The 16,613-nt window shown below is 38.1% G+C and overlaps 1 protein-coding gene across 1 annotated transcript in view; it reads left to right on the top strand.

Moving 5' to 3' along the window:
• Positions 1-9,429, top strand: part of LOC117304526 (NIPA-like protein 2) — a 32,002-nt gene extending 22,573 nt beyond the window's left edge. The window contains exons 9-13 of the mRNA XM_033789041.1: positions 2,065-2,153; positions 3,467-3,530; positions 4,510-4,616; positions 6,522-6,658; positions 8,019-9,429. Coding sequence (XP_033644932.1) covers positions 2,065-2,153; positions 3,467-3,530; positions 4,510-4,616; positions 6,522-6,658; positions 8,019-8,174 — 553 coding nt within the window. The 3' untranslated portion in view covers positions 8,175-9,429. The remainder of the gene's footprint in view (positions 1-2,064; positions 2,154-3,466; positions 3,531-4,509; positions 4,617-6,521; positions 6,659-8,018) is intronic.
• Positions 9,430-16,613: the final 7,184 nt, after the last annotated feature.

The raw sequence follows: 16,613 nt of genomic DNA, 5'->3' as shown, positions 1-16,613 counted from the left end.
TTCTGAGTTATCCCATAAAACATGGTGTTGCCTTATTGCAGCATTTTTTATCACATGAAATAAAACCAGCGCGTAATTTGCATTCCCACCGCCGTCCATCCGATGCATCAAAATTTCAAAATGTGTTTATTTCCACTTAAAAGATGTCCCTCTATCTTTTAATGGGTTTATTTACAAATAAATAGAATAAACCTAGATCGACACGTGCACTATATAATATTCAAATTTGCATGCTTTCATAACATACATCATAACATAAACGTTGAGTTGAAACCAACGTTTTTTTTTTCAGAACCACCCCAACTCGTTTAGAGATAGTCATTACATGGTGTTACCGCAAACCTGTCTGTAACATACATCCTACTGTGTAAGTCACTCAACAGCTCTTAGGCACACATGGAGAGTGACATGTGTCCTCACTCTATGTCCAAATACACACTACTTTAAATTGAAACCCTTCTTATTAATCTCTGCATCAAAACAGCTGGTACCCAGAGCTGTGTAAGGGAGTACTAACCTCTCCACAATGGAATTTGTCTTGGGACCGCTGATGAAGTTTGATTAAGTGGTTGTGTCTGCATAGAGTAATTGTCCTTACTCTATGGTCTCTCCAGCAGTGAGACACTGTGTGAGAGTTGCTATTGGCTATCAAGGTCGCAATTTGAAGAGTCATGCTGGTTAATTGCATTGCACTCAAATTGTCTGAATTAGCTCTGGGTGCACATTACTAATACCACGTTCACACTCAATCCGGAACGATGGATTGAGTTGAGATACAGTATTCTTATCACAACCACAGGAAGATCTTGTGCTGGGTTTTACTTAACACCAGTGCTTGATTCAGCTCTGATCCCACCTTTTATCACAGTAGTTCCACAAAAAACACTAGCAAAAACCCTGCCGTCCCCAGCAAAATCCGGAAATGACCTGAACAAAAAAAAACGTGGAATCCACTGTGCCAGATCTGATCCACCTAAAGCCTGGTTAATACTTCCATCGAATGCAAATGGGGTACAAATTTTGACTTTACAGGGATGTTTTTGAAGCAAAAGTTTCACAGAAGTTGATGAGCACGTGTCAACTGACGCAAATGATTTGTTGCGAATTTGTGGCATCAAAATCACATTCGTATTCGCAGGAAGTGTGAACCAGGCCTCAGGTGCATTAAAATTGCAGGATCCTGTGAACTTGCATTCGTATTCACAGGAAGTATGAACCAGGCCTCAGGTGCATTAAAATTGCAGGATCCTGTGAACTTGCATTCGTATTCACAGGAAGTATGAACCAGGCCTCAGGTGCATTAAAATTGCAGGATCCTGTGAACTTGGTCTGATCCTGCTTATTTGCATTTTCACAAGCTTTTAAATCCACATTGTAGGATCAGATCTGGGTCTAATCCACCTCTCAGGATCTAGTGTAAATAAGGTCTAAAATAGGCTCCCTGTATAAATAAATCCTGTCCTAAAAGCAGACAACATTTGCATCTTGCAAGTCAGGGATATTTTCTAAAGCATTCAGGGAGATATTTAGAATTACATTTAATTTGAGGGAGATCTTCCAATTTGTTCATCGTAACATGGAAAGATTGTTTTTATTATTTTCAGGGAACTTACCGCAGAATCAGGGAGCATTGGCAGCTCTGTAAATGCCAAATACTCAAAAACTTCATATAAAAAGTCTGTCAGTCTCTTGAAATCAAATAATATGTCAATGGCTAAACTTTTAGGAAGGGTGTTTTATAATTTGTTTATTCGGTTAGCCATTCAATTTCTGAGCTATGCTCATCCAAAATTATAAAAAGACATGCATGACACGCAATCACAATCCTTCCAAACTAACCTGATTTAACTATTCAATTGTTTCTCTAAAAGAGCATCAAAACAAGTTACATTTTACCGTCCTTTTAAACGTGAGGTTAAAAACTTATTTTGTCCTTCCCACTTCCAAGAGGACTCTACTATAATGAAAAATGAGTGCATCACAAAGTTGAATATAATTTTGAAGCCCCTGTTTAATAGGAGTGAAAGTAACTTATTGCTGTTTTCTTTCTACCTATGTGTCCAGATATGTAACGAGGGCTATGCAAGCATTCCAGGCCACTGTAGTGGTACCAACCTTCTTTGTCTTCTTTACAGTCAGTGCAATATTAGCAGGTGAGCAGTGTCAAAGGTCAAACACCCCCCAGCCCCCACCCCTGTCAAGACAGTTAGCTAGATGGTACATTTTGGTGGATTCATACTGTACCCTTGAATCTTTAATCAAGACTCAAGAAAGAAGGATGTCTATTGAGACTTGAATCAAGGCTCAAAGATGCCACCTTAATTGAGTCTTGAATCAAGGATCAAAGATGCGTCTTTTGACTCTTAAATCATGAACACCTCCCATGCTGTGCGCAAAGGTTTTCTCAACTTTACTGTCATCTGACAGAAAAACAAAGCTACAAAAATTGGTTGAAAATAATCACAACATACCTTTAGAAATGAAAATGAATGCCTCTATTACCCACAGATAACTTCAGTGCCTAAAACCTTTTGTAAAATCCTTTCAAATAACGGTGTGTAAAAACACCAGAAAGTTTGCCGCAAACAAGCGGGAGACTGCCATTACTGTGTACATGTGCGTGTGGTACATGAACACGTCCCCTATATACAGTCTATCTACACAGATAAAAACGGCCCGATCCACACAGAGAAAAAGCACCTACTCGTACAGGTATGCCTTACGTCATTTTTTCTTATGTGGACCATGTGCTATTTTTAGACTGTTGTCATCTTGAGATCGCGCTCTATCTACGGCTGTTTGCTGCGTTTTAATCGCACGTTTATAACTCAAAGTACACCATGTCAAACTGCGTGGGCGAAGGTGGGCGGTATGCGTGGTAATATGCAGGGCGCCTCCAGGCGGTATGCGTGCTAAAGGGTTAATCAAAACTCAAAGACGCCGCCTATAAGATGCTGCCCATTGGGTCTTGAATCAAGACTAAGGATGCCATCTATCTTGGAGTCTTGAATCAAGACTCAAATATGTCGCCCTTTGAATCTTGAATTAAGACTCAAAGACGATGCCTTTAAAATGCTGCCCATTGGGTCTTGAATCAAGACTAAAGAATGCCATCTATCTTGAGTCTTGAATCAAGACTCAAAGACGCCTTTTATAAAGACGCCGCCCTGCCATTTGAATCAAGACTTAAAGACGCGGCTGTTTGAGTCTTGAATCAAGCCTCAAAGATGCCGCCCATTGGTCTTTAACTCAATCAACAATTGAAGATGCGCCACCTACTTGTTTCTCAAAGATGCTGTCGATTGAGTCTTGAGTCTAGACTAAAGATAGATAGAAGCCTTGAATCAAGACTCAAGAAAGCCGGCAATTGAGTCTTGAATCAAAACACTTAAGGATGCTGCCTTTGTAGCAAACACATTGTTGCGTTGTTAACTGGTTTTTGTTTTCCCTTCTCCATTTTATTTAGGTATATTTTTCTACGGTGAATTCAACGGCTTAACTTTTGTACAAATAGTGATGTTCCTTTTTGGGTAAGACTTTTGATTTTTCAAATTATTTTTTTTACAAAAAATACCTTGGAATTAACATCTTTGCTCAAAGGATTTGGGTACTTTTGTAACACAAAACACAATGTCCGCAGATTTACACTAAACTTACACCGTTTGAAGATGATGGTAGAAAGCTTCCCTTCAAATATTACTTCCTGAGGTGCTGTAGTTTTTGAGAAATGAGTAAAACAATGTCACAAAAATGCATTTTTACATGCTAAAATATCTCAGAAAATACAGCACCTCAGCAAGTAATATTTTTAGGGAAGCTTTCTACCATCATTATCTTCAAACTGTGTAAGTTTTTGTAAATCTGTGGACATTGTGTTTATTTGTCCTACAAAAAGTACCCAGTCCCTTTAAAGGTATTACACAGGATTAGTAAGGATAAAAAGCGTTGGATGTTTTGTTTTAATCTGATAGCTTACTGATTATGAAGTTCATACTAGAACCATTTTTTCTGTGAATCATTTCTCTCTGAAATTAATTCATATATTATTTGAGAAAACTGCATCTAACAACCTTACCAAACAAAACAGCTTATTTGGTTGCCACCATGAAGGAAAATGTTACATGCTTAAAATTGAGCATGGTTATGCACAATTTTCTCCTAACCCATACAACAGATTCAGATGAAGTTATTTAGCCTTTGAGTTGAGAAAAAAGGTAATTTTGCACATACATTATTGAATCTGATGAGCTTTTCTGAGGTATCTGAAAGCACACCATTTTGTGCAACTATTTGTGTTATATATTTTGTTCATTGTTTTCTTTCAATGACCAATTTCAGTGACCAATTGAGCCCAAATGTTCACAGGTTTGTTAATTTATGTATATGTTGGGATACACCAAGTGAGGATATACTGGTCTTTGACAATTACCAAAGGTATTCAGTGCCTTTGAAAGGTCATACTTCTGGACATGCAACACGCTTTTAATTCTTGATCATTTTTTTGTTCAGGTGCTTTTGCTCATTTCTTGGAGTGTTCTTCATCACCCAGAACAGAGGCGGAAATGGGGCTCCACCATTAGACTCTCAGTATCAAACAGGACCCCCGCAGAAGCTATGTGAGTGCTTTATTTACTCCTTGTGTAGACCCCCCTTAAAGAGACTAATCCAGACTGGTGTGGCATACTCTAGATGATGTCTAACTTTACTCTTGTAAAGCGGTTAAGAGCACCAAATTCAAACTCTGGTGTTTCTGATCAGCAGAGTGTGGGTTTGAATCCCCAGCTGTGACACTTGTGTTCTTAAGCAAGACACTTAGCCATTGCTTCATCCGTCGGATATGGGACGTAAAGCTGTTGGTCCCATCATAGAGCAAGGAACAGAAGGGGTTACAACTAGTCGTATATCAAAGGTTCCACTTGTGTTACCGCGGTCACAAATGACCAGCGCTTACCGGCAGAAACATCTGCGGGCGCATTTCCTGACAAGCGATGTATAAAGAACTAGGTATTATATGTCTGTGGTTACGTACAAAGAGCTCGCTGCGGTCGTAATGTGTACAGCCTTTTACAGGCCCTGCGGTTCACATCCATAGTGTTTCCACTGGAGGTGGATGCAGCGCTAATCGGATTAATTTGAGCTTCGGGATTAAGACTGGAGTTGTAACTCCTTCTGTTCCTTGCTCTACGGTCCCATGTGTTGTGTAACGCATGTAAAGGACCCAGTGCACTTATCGAAAAGTGAAGGGGTTAGCCCATGTGTTCCTGGCTGTGGCTGCTGTATGCGCCGTAGCACCTTGTAAACCCGCATAAGGTGATACATAATTGGGTCTCAGAATTCATCACTGCAATAACCTATCTTTCTGAGAGTTTGTATACTCAGCGCCTTGAGTACCTTGTTTGGTAGATACAGGCGCTAAATAAGACTTTGATAATATTATCATAATTGATAAAACATCTTAGCATCCATGTGTACAATTGTAATACAGGGATGAGTCATTCCAGACTTACATCCGCGTTCAGACACTTGATTGACAGCTGACAGGTGAAGAAAATCATCTGTTATTTTTTAAACATTTAAATAGATCCTGCTCTTTGATATCTCAAAGTCTGATATCTCAAAGTCTCAAGGCTCCCTTAGCATAAACATTTTACAGAAAGGTTTTTGAAAATTGTGAATTCTGAGACCCAATTTTGTAGCACCTAAGGGGTGTACAGGGTGCAGCCAGTAACACCGGGGCGAACCCCTTCTCTTTTGTTTGCACTGGGTTATTTTACGCGCGGTACACAATACACAGGACCAACAGCTTTACGTCCTATACGAAGGACAAGGCAATAGTTATTACTGTCATGCTTAAAGACACATTCAGCCACACTCTGCTGAGCAGAAAGACGAGAGTTTGTAATCGATGCTCTTAAGCGCTCGGCCATGACACCTCCACTACCACTGATTACTAAAAGGTGGAAATGCCAACCATTCAATGTACTTTCTAAAGTTTGGATCCCAATTTCAGAGTTTTTTTGTCAGCAATGACTCTCACCCCTGATAATAGTCGGTTTTGATGTAGGGCTTATCTTTGCCAGAAGAGTGTATCAAAGCACTTCTTACATTACATCCCCTGTTCACTGGGCCATAATACAGTATTTCATTTCTTAAACCATCTCAGCTCCCTGGGGAGTATACAGCCGGTGCTGCAAGTCACGACTTGGATTCAAACCCCTTGTTGTATAGACATAATGGCCTGTCGGCTTTTTTTTTTTTTTTATTCTTAAATCCTTGTCCCTGTATCTTGTGCTTTTTTTGTATCTGCCTGTTGTTACATTTTCATATTTGGTGTGTTTTAAAAAACTTGTGTGAGCAATGCAATTTCTTCTTTTGAAGATCAATAAAGTTTTCTTATGTCTTATGTCTTATGTCTTACGTCACATCCCCATGACTTAACCATCCGAGCTTGTCCGCTTGGCCACAACACTCCCACTGATCATATATCTATTTTCTTGTTATCTTCTTTGTTCTGTGTTCAGTGCCCGTTTGTCAGTTTCCGTGCACCAGTTATTTAGTTCAACCACCGAGCTCCGAAGATGAGACAGATTCATATGACGGCAAACCAAAAGAAATGGAAACCATCGAGGAGGAAGCAGATAAGAATGATGAAGGAGAGGTCAGAGTTTTATTATTGTTATTATTATTAGTTAGTAGTATTTATTTTACCTTATAAATACAAGTACATGTAAAAAATCCCGGCCAAAATGCTTGGGCCACCCTTTCCTAACCTTATATAAAACAATTCCCTGTCCCCTTCCCATTGATACTATGTCCCCGCCCCCATGCCCCCTGCTCAGTTTTGACTGTAACGCAGAAGAAGATTGGCAATTGGAACCAACATGTAAAGGGGGTATAGATAGGGGGCCCAACGCGATATGGTCGGCATTGTAGCACTACACTTCAAATTTCAAATACTTAAATAATCTGGAGATTACTAGTAATAAGGCTCTGTGCTTAATTTCATGAAGCCGATGAAGCTCTAAGTAACTAAGCACAGCATCATTATGCTTAACAGATTAAGGTTATCTGCCAAAATTCTGTATAAAAAAGGTACGCAGGGACTGGGTTTCTTGTTCATTTTTGCTAAGCAGGAAATTTTGAAGCATATTTTCTGCTCATGTGCTTGCACCACCCGGCCATTAATATTATTATTATATATGTCTGAAACCCGCAAGTATACCTCATAAGTGAATTAAAGGCAGTGAACACTATTGGTAATTGTCAAAGACTAGCCTTCACAGTTGGTGTATCTCAACATAGATGCATAAAATAACAAACCTGTGAAAATTTGAGCTCAATCGGTCATCGAACTTGCGAGATAATAATGAAAAGAAAAAAGAAGTTCTGTGCGTTTAGATGGTTGATTTCGAGACCTCAAGTTCTAAATCTGAGGTCTCAAAATCAAATTCGTGGAAAAATACTTCTTTCTCAAAAACTATTGCACTTCAGAGGGAGCCGTTTCTCACATTGTTTTACACCATCAACCTCTCCCCCATTACTTGTCACCAAGAAAGGTTTTATGCTTAAAGATCTTAAAGACAGTGGACACTATTGGTGGTTGTCAAAGACTACTCTTCATAGTAACTTCAACATATGGACAAAATAACAAACCTGTGAAAATTTGAACTCAATTGGTCATCGAAGTTGTGAGATAATAATGGAAGTAAAAACACCCTTGTCACACAAAGTTGTGTGCTAATTCAGATGCTTGATTTCGAGACCTCAAAATCTAATTCTGAGGTCTCAAAATCAAATTTGTGGAAAACTACTTCTTTCTGGAAAACTACATTACTTCAGAGGGAGCCATTTCTCACAATGCTTTATACTATCAACCTCTCCCCATTACTCATTACCAAGTAAGGTTTCATGCTAATAATTATTTTTAGTAATTACCAATAGTGTCCACTGTCTTTAATTGTTGATTCCAATTTCATCAGACGATTTTGATAAATTTCTTGATATGATTTGATTGACAGCTGATTGGGAACGGCACGGCTAAGACACTCTTCAACCCTCAACTACAGATGACTGGTCTGCATTCCAGGGGTAAACAGTTGCTCAAACCAACAGATTTCACCAACGGGGATGAACCGGCGGAGGCTTCAACCTCTGCCGAAATTCACAATACGTGATCGGTAATAATAAATCGGTAATAATAAATCGGTAATAACAATTGGTAGAAAAGGAAACTGGCGAAAGGAGGCAGTGAACAGTCGCTCAAACCAACAGATTTCACCAATGGGAATGAACCGGCGGAGGCTTCAACCTCTGCCGAAATTCACAATACGTGATCGGTAATGACAAATCGGTAATAACAATTGGTAGAAAAAGAAAATGGCGAAAGGAGGCAATGAACAGTCGCTCAAACCAACAGATTTCACCAATGGGAATGAACCGGCGGAGGCTTCAACCTCTGCCGAAATTCACAATACGTGATCGGTAATGACAAATCGGTAATAACAATTGGTAGAAAAAGAAAATGGCGAAAGGAGGCAATGAACAGTCGCTCAAACCAACAGATTTTGACACCAACGGGATTGAACCGGCGGAGGCTTCAACCTCTAGAGATGATCACAATATGTTATTGTTAATATGTTACTGAAAAAGAAAAATGGCGAAATGAGACAATACAGTAAACAGTTGCTCATAAAACCCACAGATTTCTCAAACGGTAATTATCAGGCGGAGGCTTCAACCTCTGCAGAAATTCAAAACATATACATGATCGGTGATACTTAAAAAGGAAAAAGGTGAAATGAGGCAGTGAACAGTTGCTCAAACCCACAGACTCCAGTGGGAGCTGTAAACCTGTATTGTTGTGGCCATCTTGTAAATCTTTCATGCAACTCAGTGGAACCAAAGCAAGGCAGGAAGGAAATTAACTGGTCCCTGTGTATTGAACCAGAGTTAACTGAACTACCAGGGACAGCAGACAAAAACGTTTTTATTTCCCAGACGGTGGATCGACCTCATACTGTCTGGTATATACATGTATTGTGTATTAACTTTTATGTTATTTAACCTTAAATTTTCTCAGGGTGCTTGGTATGGTAATAGGAATGTATACTTATATGCAAATAGATAATTTATTCGTACCTAATATTTGTAACATGCATATATTCATGTTTGCTTAAATCACAAAGGTACTTGTTAAGAATGATGCATATTCTGTGTATGCAAATCAAGGTGTAGTTCACCCTGGGTTTGAGAACAGGGTCCAATTTCAACAAGCTAAGCTAAAGCACAAAAAGTAGAAACAGGTTAGCAGCCAAACTACTATGTGATGTACATTGTTTGTGACTGATTCCCTGCAAAAGTTTGCTTAAAGGTAGTGGTTACTATTGGTTATTACTCAAAATACGTATAAGCATAAAAACTAAGTTTGGTAATGAGCAATGGAGCTGTTTGATATTTTGATATGCATATGTTGAGATAAAGCGAGTGAGAAAACTGGTCTTTGACAAAGGTGTCCAGTCCCTTTAAGAGACAAGTTTTCCTTTGGAAATGTTTCTTATGAAATAAGAACCACTTTCTATACCTAACATTAAAACCCTGTGCTTTACTGTTTGTGAACATTCACACACTCCCACCAGTTGGATGGAGTGCTGTCACCATGCAAGGCAAATTTAACATCTATTATATAATTGCGTTACTCTCTGCCAAAAAATAGGATTCGAACTGCCTCTAGCTGCCGGGCAACCTCGGTAGTCTAGTTGGTAAGACACTGCTCTAGAATTGCAAGGGTCGTGGGTTCGAATCCCACCCGAGTAACATGCCTGTGATATTTTTTTTTACAGGACTCGGGAAAGTACTGACTATACAGTGCTAACACACATCGGTGTATGGGTAAAAACCAAAATTAATATTCTTTATCCTCGATGCAAATTTAACATCTATTATGGTCTCCGTATTGTCTGGAACTCTTAACTGGGTCAAACTTGCAAAGGGAATTACAACATTTTTTCGTCTGCCAAATTTTTCATAAGAAGCACAGGGATTTCTTGTTTTCTATCGAGAAAATGTGGTATTGGTTCATGGTAAAGTCAAGTGGTCAAAACCACGACTTGCTTCATGCCAAATACAATGATAAATAATAGTCAAAGGTTAAAGGCACTGGACACTATTGGTAATTGTCAAAGACCAATATTCTCACTGGTTGTATCCCAACATATATGCATAAAATAACAAGCCTGTGAAAATTTGGACTCAACTGGTCATTGATGTTGCAAGAAAATGATGCAAGAAAAAACACCCTTTGTTGTACAAAATAATGTGCTTTCAGAAAGGGACAAAAGGCTTCTGGCCAGAAGTCTTTTATTATTTTAGTGAGAAATTACTTCTTTCTCAAAAACTACGTTACCTCAGAGGGAGTCGTTTCTCACAATGTTTTATACTATCAACAGCTCTCTGTTGCTCGTTACCAAGTAAGTTTTTATGCTTATATTGCTAATATATATTTTGAGTTATTCCGAATGTGTACATTGTCTTTAAAGGGGTTATACATCAAACTCGGGTGGAAGGATTTTGAGGTAAAGGGGGTAGTCTAGATAAATATCTGTATATTTTTGTAATACTATAAACCCAACTGACAATGTGTAATAGATTAATATTTATTGAAACTTCCTGAAAGGTTTATTTTGTTACCCTATAATGTTGATATTGTTAAGGTTTCATTTTTATTTATGCAAACTTACTAATTAATCATGTGCTTCAAGTCTTCCTAGTTTCATTTTCTTTGAAAGAAGTTCTGTTTTTATTTTGTATTATTTCAATATTCTTGTTGTCATTATTATGGGTTTTTTTTCCTCGGGAGTAAATCATAAACACAAGCAATCCCTACCCTTGCAGATATACCACCACCTTACCTCTCAAAAATAATAATAATGGCTTCTTATTTCGCGCTAAGGTCCGTCACGCAGTGACGCTCGCGCTCCAACATTATTACCGCTGATCGCTCGGCCCTGAATCATTCCTTAAACCATCTCAGCTCCCTTGGGGTGTAACATTAATATGCGCTACTCGGCTAAATCAATCACAAGAACCATCTCTGCCCTCACAGGGTACCCATTTACCCCTGGGTGCAGAGAAACAATTTGCTCAGGGACACAATTGTCATGATCGGGATTCAAACCCACACTCTGCTGAACAGAATCACAAGAGTTTGAATTCGGTGCTCTTATATACCCCTCGGCCACGACACCCCAAGAAATGAAGAAGACTTTGAGGGTAGGGTGCTGCTGTGGATATCAGTGAGGATAGGGATTAATGAATTAATGGAGTGAATGATTTGGCTTCGGGTGCTGCATAGTAGTTGAGAAAGTTTGCTAATTACCCGATGAAGTGGGGAAATAATGCAAAGCGCTGTGAAAGGCTGTACTTGGTTTGAAAACAATACTATATTTGTATTACTAGTTTAATATTTGGCTGGTATTATTATTATTATTTTTTTTTTTCCACCATATCTATCCGGATTTGAGCTCTTTTTTACAACAATGATATTGTATAATGATACATGATACATTGATAATGATACAGTAGTACCATGTGTTAGTCTCTTTTGAGTGGTCGTGGTTCTGAACATAACTGCAGGTTGACACCTCAATGTCTTGATCAGTATGCTCTGATCGTCTTCAGGAGAAATGTTGAATTCTGGAAACACAACTCAAAGAGATTTACACCAAATTTATACTCCCACCATGCAAAGTTTCAAATCCTAACAAAGATATTGTGATCAAGTTTACATTAAAGGGAAGGTACACGTTTGGTAATTACTCAAAACAAATATTAACTTAAAAACTGACTTGGTAATGAGCATTGGAGAGCTGTTGATAGTATAAAACATTGTGAGAAACGGCTCCCTCTAAAGTAGCATAGATTTAAAGTAGCTTCTAGCTAGAAGTCTTTTATTACTATCTGAAAGCACACAAATTCGTCCGACAAGGGTGTTTTTTCTTTCATCATTTTCTCGCAACTTTGATGACCAATTTACCTAAAATTTTCACAGTTTGTGAAACAACACACCATGCTGTGCTGTGATGATGGTCATTACATTGTAGTTGTAGTACGTAGGTGTACTACATGTATGTATCTTCTTACGAAACGAAATACAAAATATAGACTTTTTTTCAAGGGTCAAACATAATTCATGTTGTAGTCCCTTTTAAAGATACTGGACACTATTGGTACTTGTCAAAGACCAGTCTTCTCACTTTGTGTATCTCAACAATATGCACTAAATATAAAACCTGCGAAAATTTGAACTCAATTGGTCTTCGAAGTTGCAGGATAATAATGGAAGAAAAAACACCCTTGCCAAACGAAGTTGTTTGCTCTCAGATGCTTGATTTCAGGACCTCAAAATCTTAACTCTAAGGTCTTCAAATTCAAATGTTTTTGTGGAAAATAACTTCTTTCTTGAAAACTACGTTACTGCAGAAGGAGCCGTTTCCTCACAATGTTTTATACTATCAATAGCTCTCCATTGCTCGTTACCAAGGAAGTTTTTATGCTAACGATTATTTTGAGTAATAACCAACTTGAGTCCATTGCTTTGAAAATGGTATTGTACACGGTATTTTATGTGTAACATGCAAGAAGTAAAGTGATTATTTATTACTATAGGTGTACAGTAAGCTAATTGAATGGTAAATAAACCAAACAAATTGGTGTCATTATTTGGAGTTTGTGTTCTCATTTATTAGACCTGCCATCGATTTCACCAAACTGTTCCTAACTTAGGACGAATTGGACTCATCTTAAGTTAGGACGAGTAACTCGTCCTTCGTCTTAACTTGAGATAGTATTAATCCTAGCTTTTCCTGAAACGGCTGTAGAGTCATTGTTGACACACCTGGGACAATTCATGCTCGGCGTAGTTAGGTGTGTTTGCCATTTTGGGAGTCAAAAATAAGTTCACTTAGGAATTTACTCTTAAAGTCACCTGGAAATATAATTTTTTTTTCTTTCAAACATAAGAGTATATGCTTACGAACAATAAAACAATTTTTTTAGTAATTGTTTGTCACGATTTATATGTTTAAAAAATACATAAAGTTGTTTGGGGGGCTGACTCCGCCTACCCCTTTTGTGACGTCAATCGAGGCAGACTTTGCCTGCAATGCGTATAGTAAACACACGTGCAAAGTACATGTATGTCCAAGTCGTGAGTTGGTACATTCCAAAAAGTGTATTTATGCATTCAGCACCAAACACCTGGTCGGCATTGCCGGAAAAAAAAATTGTTTTTGAAACGTACAAACTCACGACTTGGTCCGTACATGTACTTTGCAATTGTGTTTACTCTACGCATTACAGGCAAAGTCTGCCTCGATTGACGTCACGAACAGCGCCCTCTCGGGTTGGGGTCTACTCTTAAACTTGTAAATAACATGGAAACTGATTTTTTTTTAAACCTTAGTTAATTGTTTATTCACATTCCACTCATCAAAACACATATATTAGTGACAAAAGCTTTATTTTGAAAAATACCACTTCCAGGTGACTTTAAATGCAGTGTCTGTTTGGTTCTGCTTTAAAGCAGTTCATTAATTCTGCTGCCATTTTAGCTGTTTGCTTTCCAATTGTGATCAGAAAAGAAATTTTACAAAAATTTTACAAAAATGAGAGACCAATTAATTTTCTTTCAATATTTGGGCAAAATATGTTGAAATATGCTAACCCCATGTTATGATATTTTTCAATAATTGGCCAACTGAATGAAACACATTCTTGATGAAAATGCTGGACCCATCAAGTCATCCAAGGGGTAGACCTATACCCCTAGTGATTTAAAAAATATTCAATTTGTGGTTCAAATTTGATAATTATGTCCGAAATTTGATAATTATGCTTGACTTACCTCTTGTGACTTTTTTTTTCAATTATGGGTTAAAATTAGATAAAATGGCTGGACTTGGGCCTTTCACTGTGGAATTTTATCAATTTTCGGACCAATTTGATAAAAATGCTGGATATATCCGTTTGTGACTTTTAAATTCGGCAAAAAAATGTTAAAAATACTGGACTTACCCCCTTGTGGTTTGTTTTAATATTAGGCAGACAAATTATTAATAATTAGCTTAAAATTATTAAAAATGCTAGACTTGCCCCTTTTATCTTCTTACCAAATTTGAGAAAAGGCTGGATTTGCCCTTTGTATTTTTTCCTTTGTTTAATAAATTTGCCTAAACTTGATGAGCCCACTTGTGTTTTTAGCTAAAATTACATGAAACATCTAAATGAGTGCCTGACAAGTGAAACATTTCTTATTAGCCAAAATCTCTTAATTTTACTCGCCCGTTTCACTCTGACTTTTATCAGATAAACATTCACCCTGGTACCCACTTCAGTGATCCCGACCCACAACGAGCCTACTGCCGCTGTTGTTATAACAGAAATGCTGAAGAACAGAGAGAAAAGCCCACTGTTTCTTATGCGAATTCTCATGATTGATCTGGTCAATTTGTCTACATCCATGGTACATTTCAAACTCTGTTCACAATAACACTTCATTCCAACGCTTCACATATTATGAACACTAACATGTAGTTTGTCTATAGTTGCGTGGTTATCAATTCTGTTAGCTGGCGCCGTAGCTACACGCAGTACAAATAGGCTGCGAGTCACGAGACCCTGGTTCAATACCCGGTCGTGTTTCTTTTATATTTTGCTCATAGACACCAGTGAATTATATAAGTAGTTTTTAAAACCAGCTTCAAACACCAACGGGCACTGTGGCGACACGGTGCACTGGATCGTTCAATTGCGTGCGTTCCAGAGCTGGTACACCCGGTTCGAATCCCGCCCCGTACCAAAGGGACATGACTTTTACTGCTAGCACCAGTAAGTGATTGGGGTCCGTCATGTCTCTCCCCAAATTAGGGTAGGGTGATTATTCCGGGTGGGAAAGTAAAGGAGGGGCCGGGACTAGCCATCCCATAAGGGTACTAATGGGTGATCACCACGCTGGTTTCGACTAGACTTTGAGTCCCCTGAATGCCTGGTCTTCACTCTGACTAACTTTCTGCACAAATTTACTTTAATTTTAATAAACTTTACGATCTGTATACTAAAGTATCGAGACCGGATTTTTAATCAAATCACAAGCCTTGCAATTTTCTCAATTTTTGACGGTTATTTGGAACAAGGGGTAACCCTTGCATTTTCCCCCCTTTTTTGTTTTAAATCACAAGGGGTAGATAAGTCTTGCAACTTTCTCCATTTTCGCCCGTTTTTTTTAACAAATCACAACGGGTAGACTTGTAAATCTTTCCATTTTCCACCGTTTTTTAATCAAATCACAAGTTTTAATTTTTTTGATAAATTGCAAGTTCTTTCGACCGTCTTGGGGGGATCAAATCACAAGGGGTAAGCCTTGCAATTTTCTCCATTTTCGAGCGTTTTTTTAAATATTAAATCACAAGGGGTAAGCGTTGCAATTTTTTCCCTTTTTCTACCGTTTTTTTTAAATCAAATCACAAGGGGTAAGCCGTGCAAGTTTTCCATTTTTTCGACCGTTTTTTTAATCAAATCACAAAGCCGGGGTAAGTCTTGCAATTTTCTCTTTTTTCGACCGTTTTTTAATCAAATCACAAAGGGTTAAGTCTTACAATATTGTCCAATTTCGACCGTTTTTATATTAAATCACAAGGGGTAAGTTTTGCAATATTGTCCATTTTCGCCCGTTTTTGATCAAATCATAAGGGGTAAGTCTTGCAAGTTTTTCCCTTTAACGAACGTTTTTTAATCAAATCACAAGGGGTAAGTCTTGCAATTTTCTCCATTTTCGCCCGTTTTTGATCGAATCACAAGGGGGTAAGTCTTGCAATTTTCTCTATTTTTGCCCGTTTTGTAATCAAATCACAAGGGGGTAAGTCCTGCAATTTTCTCTATTTTCGCCCGTTTTTAATCAAATCACAAGGGGTAAGTCTTGCAATTTTCTCCATTTTCGACCGTTTTTTAATCAAATCACAAGGTGTAAGTCCTGCAATTTTCTCCATTTTCGCCCGTTTTTGATCGAATCACAAAGGGGTAAGTCTTGCAATTTTCTCCATTTTCGACCGTTTTTTAATCAAATCACAAGGGGGTAAGTCCTGCAATTTTCTCTATTTTCGACCGTTTTTTAATCAAATCACAAGGGGTAAGTCTTGCAATTTTCTCCATTTTCGCCCGTTTTGTAATCAAATCACAAGGGGTAAGTCTTGCAATTTTTTTCATTTTCGCCCGTTTTTAATCAAATCACAAGGGAGTAAGTCTTGCAATTTTCTCCATTTTCGACCGTTTTTTAATCAAATCACAAGGGAGTAAGTCTTGCAATTGTCTCCATTTTTGCCCGTTTTTTAATCAAATCACAAGGGGGTAAGTCTTGCAATTTTCTCCATTTTCGACCGTTTTTTAATCAAATCACAAGGGGTAAGTTTTGCAATTTTTTCCATTTTTGCCCGTTTTTAATCAAATCACAAGGGGGTAAGTCTTGCAATTGTCTCCATTTTCGCCCGTTTTTTTTTTTTATTAAATAACAAGGGGGTAAGTCTTGCAATTTTCTCCTTTTTCGCCCGTTTTTGATCAAATCA

The sequence above is a fragment of the Asterias rubens genome, chromosome 21 (assembly GCF_902459465.1).
Source record: "Asterias rubens chromosome 21, eAstRub1.3, whole genome shotgun sequence".
Lineage (NCBI taxonomy): Eukaryota > Metazoa > Echinodermata > Asteroidea > Forcipulatida > Asteriidae > Asterias > Asterias rubens.
The sequence above is the reverse complement of the archived record's forward strand: the minus strand, read 5'-3'. Positions and strand labels throughout refer to the sequence as shown.